Source organism: Peromyscus californicus, unplaced genomic scaffold, assembly GCF_007827085.1.
Source record: "Peromyscus californicus insignis strain IS unplaced genomic scaffold, ASM782708v3 Scaffold_13__1_contigs__length_99412109, whole genome shotgun sequence".
NCBI lineage: Eukaryota > Metazoa > Chordata > Mammalia > Rodentia > Cricetidae > Peromyscus > Peromyscus californicus.
The window spans coordinates 68,102,315-68,109,445 of NW_026294424.1; the positions used below are offsets into that span (position 1 = coordinate 68,102,315).

Genomic DNA, 7,131 nt, shown 5'->3' on the forward strand with positions numbered 1-7,131 from the left:
TGAAGACAGGAATGCTGGTCCATCTTCTTTGGTGTCCTCATTTTTCTTAGCTCACAGAAAGTACGTAACTGTTAGCTTCTGAGGACCCTCCAATCACAAGGACCTCAGAAGAGAGGCAAGCTCTTGCTCTAGTTTCTCATTGTTTATATAAGCAGAGAGAAGACAAAGAATAAAACTTCCAAGTTTCTTCCCACCCTAGGTACCAAAAGAAAAGCTGAAAACTTCAGATACTAAAAATTGATTCTAAAGTGACAGGAAATTTTAAATGTATTACTGTTTAGATTTGAAACTATGATGTCAAAACATCCTCTTTTGTTTAAAAATAGAAAATAGATAAAGAAAATAAATACTCTATTTCACTACTAATACATTAAAAAAAAAAAACAATTGCAGGGGCTGGAGAGCTGGCTCAGCTGGTTAAGAGCACTGACTGCTTTTGCAGAGGACCCAAGTTTGGTTCCAACACCCATGTGTCAGCTCACAACTGTCTGTAACTGCAGTCCCAGGAGCTCTGACACTTTCTTCTAACCCCCTTGGGCATCAAACATGGGACACATACATCCATTCAAGGAAAGCACTCATACAAATAAGAATAATAAATAAATCTAAAAAAACAATAATTCTCCTAAGAATTGTGGATGAAATACAAAGTTGAAAAGGTGTGACTACATATGTTTTTATTGTCATGTCTAAAGAAAAATCTTTTGTTTTGAAACACTGCATGACTTCAATCTTTGTTTGATTTCTCAAAGTGTATGGAGAAAAAAGATATGCCTTTAAAAGAAAACATCACCCGGTGATGCCCAAAGCATATTATTTAAATACAAAATATGTTACTGACTCATAGAAAGCCAAGTATGGAGAGAAACTGTGGAATCCCAGACTTAATCCCTATAAAACTATCTATCAAATGGAGATCCACTCACGGACTCACTTCTTGGATGCTGGAAAAAGCAGAAAATGCCACACTCTCTGGCTTACTATGCCTAGTGGGTATGATGATTGATATATTTAAAGGTGGCGTTTTCCTAAATATTACCCATTATGAATTGTTCTAAATGAGTAGTGTTTTATTCATTCACTCTTTTCTTTCTTCTTAAAAACAGGATCTCGTGTAGCCCAGGATGACCTGGAACTGGCTAACTAGGCAAAGACGATGCTGAACTCCTGACTCTCCTGCCTTCATCTTCCAAGTGCTAGGATCACAGGCTCATTTCTTTTCTATAGAGATATTCCGTCTTAGCTAAGGAAAAGGGAGGAGGAAGGAGACGGAGAGAAAAACAACAAAGCCACCTGTCTTACTTGGATTGTGCAAGGCAGCCTGGTGCAATCACGTGCTGGTTTTCCTCCAGGGCCTGGACAGCGGTGAGCTCTGCCATGTTGACCATCACATCGTTGGTGTGGCCTGGCAGCTGTGGAAGCACTGAAATGATCTTCTCCACGAAGTTGTCTCCATGATGTCCAACTGCTCCTGTTTAACCACACAAGCAAATGGAAACTCAAAGCAGACGGGAAAACATTGACCCACGCCAATAATGCCACCTACACTACCTACTTCATACACTCATCAATTCAGGGTCACTCAGGAGCAACGGGCAAACACTGCACTCCCATAACATTAATGCACCACACCCCCTCCATTTCAGTACTCTCAATACTTGTGCGGCTCACTACATCTACACTAATACAACCATAGGCTATCACTCATTTCACAGTATTAAGTAACTTATGGGCTCATCAAGTAGAAATTTCCTTTTATTCAGTAGTGCAGAGCATTTTAACATTTAAACAATATAACTTAGAATACAAGTTTTTAGGAACTGAAAACGATCTCTATATTACTGATATAGAATCAAAACACTACAGTCACACATCTTTGCAGCAAATGAAACTTTAAGTTGACCATATGCAAGATAATTTGGGTGATTATCCAAAAGATACCCAATAGAAATATTTGCACTTATAAGCTTTAGGCCCAGTAACAAACCAATCTAAATTAAAATCTACCCTAAAAAAGTCTACTCGAGCCGGGCGGTGGTGGCACACGCCTTTAATCCCAGCACTCGGGAGGCAGAGACAGGTGGATCTCTGTGAGTTCGAGGCCAGCCTGGACTACCAAGTGAGTTCCAGGAAAGGCGCAAAGCTACACAGCGAAACCCTGCCTCGAAAAAACCAAAAAAAAAAGAAAAAAAAAAGTCTACTCGATCTTTTCTACAGGAAAGCGTATCATAATTTTAAAATGAATCATAATTTTAAAATGAAAAAGAGATGGGACAGCTAGATGGCTCAGGGGAAAAGGGTGTTTGCATCGCTAGAAGTCAGGTCTAACAATCTGACTTCATTCCCTGGAACCCTCATGGCCAAAGTAAAAAACTGACTTCTGCAGGGTATAGAAATTTCTTGGCTTACACTATGCCAAAGATGATTATTTCCAGACAGGAACATAAGTCAATCTTAGATCCACATAGCAGAGGCTAAGCAAGCACATCATGTCCTAGAAAACAGTCCTTTATCTCCGGCTTCGTCACCTCACCAGACTATTGCCCACTACCGACACACACATGTGACCTCATCCCACGTGGGAGATAGCCTCTCCAGGTGCAGGAACTCATTCTCTAGGGAGATGTAAACAGCTACTCCCTCCTTACAGAGCATCAGTGACAAACCAAAGCATGCTTCCACCAAAGTCCAACTTGGGGAACCAGTGAGTTTGGTGGGGTCACTCACAGAGAAGGAGTGAGATTAATGACAGGACCATGAGTGACTACTAGTTTTTAATAACATCACTCAAGTTTTATTTCTAACCTGCAAAAGGAATGCCTACTGGTATCAGTTTTCTGGCCCTGAGTGGCTAGCACATACTATTATTGAATTATAGCTACTTAACTCTAGGACAAAGTTGACCTCTGAAAATAAATGCTCACATGTTATATCAAAAAGCATTTTTTTCTTCACCTATTTTAAGGTCAAAGTTATTCCTTGCACGTATAAACAATACATTGCCAAAATTTGAGATATGAGATTGCTATACAAACTTCAACAGAATGAGAGCTAAGAATAAATCAATACACATTTGAAAGTATTTTCTACAATTCTTTTTCCATCTCCTTACAGGTAGGGTCAGTTCCATTTTTCTGTTTTGTTTTTCGAGACAGGGTTTCACTGTGTTGAGGACAACTGGACAACCCTCAACCATATGTGTCCCACAGAACAAACTAAGATCGTCCCCTGGGCTGGTGGTTCTATAAGAAAGCAGGTAGAGCAAATCATGTGGGGCAAGCCAGTAAGCAGCACCCCTCCATGGGCCTCTGCATCAGCTCCTGCCTCTAGGTCCCTGCCCTCTTTGAGTTTCTGTCCTGACTTCCTTCATTGATGGGACTATGATGTGGAAGTTTAAGTCAAATGAACCCTTTCCCTCCCCAAGTTGTTTCTGGTCATGGTGCTCTATCACAGCAACTAAGAGGTATTAGGACGTTTCTAACAGTCTCTGGACTAAGTGCAGTTGTTTAAAACATACAACAACAACAACAACGCACGCTAAAGCCATATTTGCCCTGTTACAGCACTTAACAAATCACACTGTACTTGGTCTCTATCCACGCCCTCCTCCACCAGACAAAACAACTCCAGACGCTGTCAAATTAGGAACTGATTCATTTAGTTCATCTTTCTATTAAAAACCTCAATATGAGGCCAACAACGCTGTATCGATGAAAAGGTCCTGTAGCTGGCAGAGTGAAGATGAAGAACTCCTAGAAATTCCACTCACCTGTGAGATCCAGAGTTCGATCCACAAAGACCACGGACGCCCTGCCTGTGGCAGCCTTCTTCCTGTTCTTGGCAGGGGCATAATTTGCCAGATCTGTAGCGATGACCCGACTGAGGGAACCCACAGCGAAACACTCCTCTCGTACGCCGAGATGCTCACACAGAGAACTGAGGCCTGACACCAGGCATCTGATGTGCAGCAGCAGCTCAGGGGTCAGGGCAGTGGCATCCACTTCACCCAAGTTGATCAGCCTCCTCTTGTCGGGTCGGGCACTATTAAGGAGATGGACATCCCGAGGTAGCAGTGGGAAAAGGGTAGCGAAGGCAGGAGTAAAGGCAAGGTGGGGAGCCGCAGGGGCGAGCAACAAGGGGACGTGCAGCACCTCAGCCGTGTAGTTCACGTTGCCCATCCACTCGCATAGCTTCTCCTCCAGCTGTTCGAACACCGGCTGCTGCCCCTCTAGCTCGGCCGCGGCGGCCGCCGGTACGTGGTTAGCCGTGAGGTGGACTGCGTGGCTCACGGCCGTGACCACCACACAGTGCTGAAAGTGACTGCGGCGAAGGATGTCTCGTAGCGTGTCCACCGTCCGGCCTTTCAGCAGGCAGCTCAACACGAACACCGCCCGGGGCTGCTGGGCTCCACCGCCGAGTGCCTGGGGCTCAAATTCCCTCAGGTGGCACGCTGGGCCCTTCACCGCCTCCAGAAGCCGGCGTGATCCGCAGCTCCAGTGCAGGCTCTCGGCGCAGGCGGCGTCCAGGTAGACCACGGACCACTTCACTTTGGCCAGCACCTGCTCCCAGCCTTGCTGGGCGAAAGACAGTACGCCCGCGGCGCTCATGCTTCGGTACTTGCCGGCTGGCCCGGGGGCCGCGATTTGCCGGCTGGTGGGCAGAACTTGGGTCAGAACTCAGAACTTCCGGATCCCGAGTACCTTGAGACTTTTGACAGTCAACATAGTACACGTGGGCTAGTCTCTGACGCGTCCAAGTGTGCGCACGGTGATGACGTTTCAGGGCGCTGATTGGCTGGCCGGGCGCGCGGGCTGGCGGGAGGAGCCTCTCCGCGGGAAAATGCTCTGCACTACTGAATAAAAGGAAATTTCTACTTGATGAGCCCATAAGTTACTTAATACTGTGAAATGAGTGATAGCCTATGGTTGTGTTAGTGTAGATGTAGTGAGCCACACAAGTATTGAGAGTACTGAAATGGAGGGGGTGTGGTGCATTAATGTTATGGGAGTGCAGTGTTTGCCCGTTGCTCCTGAGTGACCCTGAATTGATGAGTGTATGAAGTAGTTAGTGTAGGTGGCATTATTGGCGTGGGTCAATGTTTTCCCGTCTGCTTTGAGTTTCCATTTGCTTGTGTGGTTAAACAGGAGCAGTTGGACATCATGGAGACAACTTCGTGGAGAAGATCATTTCAGTGCTTCCACAGCTGCCAGGCCACACCAACGATGTGATGGTCAACATGGCAGAGCTCACCGCTGTCCAGGCCCTGGAGGAAAACCAGCACGTGATTGCACCAGGCTGCCTTGCACAATCCAAGTAAGACAGGTGGCTTTGTTGTTTTTCTCTCCGTCTCCTTCCTCCTCCCTTTTCCTTAGCTAAGACGGAATATCTCTATAGAAAAGAAATGAGCCTGTGATCCTAGCACTTGGAAGATGAAGGCAGGAGAGTCAGGAGTTCAGGATCGTCTTTGCCTAGTTAGCCAGTTCCAGGTCATCCTGGGCTACACGAGATCCTGTTTTTAAGAAGAAAGAAAAGAGTGAATGAATAAAACACTACTCATTTAGAACAATTCATAATGGGTAATATTTAGGAAAACGCCACCTTTAAATATATCAGTCATCATACCCACCAGGCATAGTAAGCCAGAGAGTGTGGCATTTTCTGCTTTTTCCAGCATCCAAGAAGTGAGTCCGTGAGTGGATCTCCATTTGATAGATAGTTTTATAGGGATTAAGTCTGGGATTCCACAGTTTCTCTCCATACTTGGCTTTCTATGAGTCAGTAACATATTTTGTATTTAAATAATATGCTTTGGGCATCACCGGGTGATGTTTTCTTTTAAAGGCATATCTTTTTTCTCCATACACTTTGAGAAATCAAACAAAGATTGAAGTCATGCAGTGTTTCAAAACAAAAGACTTTTCTTTAACTGGGTTATGTTTGTTCGTCTCTGTCAGCTCACGGCACCTTTTCCTTCCAGTTAAGTATTCTCAGGAATCATAAAACCTAGCCTGAAGTTCACGCTCCTCCGCACAGGCACTTCCCCACCTCAACTTTGAGCAGCCAGAGGAAACAGGGATAATTACTGCTACATAGTAGTTTGTCCTGTATACGTTATCTACTGCACTATTGCACACATGCCTCGTGAAACACCTACTGGGGCCAGCGAGATGGCTCAGCGGGTAAAAGCTCTTGCAACACAAGCCGGATGACCTGAGTTCAGTCCTTGGGACTCAATGCAGAAAAAGAAAATGAAGAACATAGCGCCAACAGTTCTTGCCCTCTCTCATTCCCTCTTCCTTGCTAAACCGTTAGATTATATTCCTAAAGCTAGCCACCAAGGTCTAGTCTCTTGTTTGACCACTTCCTTATGCCTGACTAAAACTCCAAGGTCCAGCTATCAAAACACCAAGGTCGAGCAATCAAAAGTCAATATTTGGCTACACTGTCTAACATGTCACCAACTCATCCTAACACAGACTTCTCCTTTTTCTCCTTAAAAACAACTCCTGCAGAAGAAACACCTGCTGCTGTCTTGGCCCTATCCAGAGTGCCCCCCCCCAGAGGGGGGGGAGGGTAACAAAATTTATGTGCTGAGAATTTGGTGTCTAGGTGTATTCTGTACTGACTCTGAGGCCCCTTTCAGAAAGGACTCAGGGAAAGTTGTCCTCCTCCTATCTCCACATGCTCACTATGGCTAGCGCACAATCCCCACCCCCAATACAACACACACACACACACACACACACACTCAAAATTTTTCTCTTTTCTCAATCTTTCCTCCTCCATCTAAATCTTGATCTGCTTCAAACTTCTACTTTCTAGTTCTTCATCCTTGCTGCTCCCCCCTCCCCCAGCCGATGTCATCACTCGTCTGGACAGCTACAATGATTTCCCACCATTTCTGCATGCTAAGATGCAAAGATCCAGTGTCCAGTTGAAACCACTACCTTACGTACAAAAATTTATACCTGGTAAATCTTGCTCTCTCAAAGCAAATTCCAATTCTACCTTTCAGCTGATGGTATTCCCCAACTCATCACCTCTGCTAATCTTTTGTCAGAATTGACTGACATGTAACACTCAGTTGAATCATTCACTAAAAGTGCTTGTTACATCACTGAGCTAAAGTTC

At 44.9% G+C, this 7,131-nt stretch overlaps 1 protein-coding gene across 1 annotated transcript in view; it reads right to left on the minus strand.

The window, feature by feature from the left end:
* Scfd2 (sec1 family domain containing 2) overlaps positions 1 to 4,748 on the minus strand; it is a 323,332-nt gene extending 318,584 nt beyond the window's left edge. The window contains exons 1-2 of the mRNA XM_052735152.1: positions 3,770 to 4,748; positions 1,303 to 1,471 (exon numbers count right to left, since the gene is read on the minus strand). Of these exons, the coding sequence (XP_052591112.1) occupies positions 1,303 to 1,471; positions 3,770 to 4,607 (1,007 nt within the window). The 5' untranslated portion in view covers positions 4,608 to 4,748. The remainder of the gene's footprint in view (positions 1 to 1,302; positions 1,472 to 3,769) is intronic.
* Between the last annotated feature and the right edge of the window lie 2,383 nt (positions 4,749 to 7,131).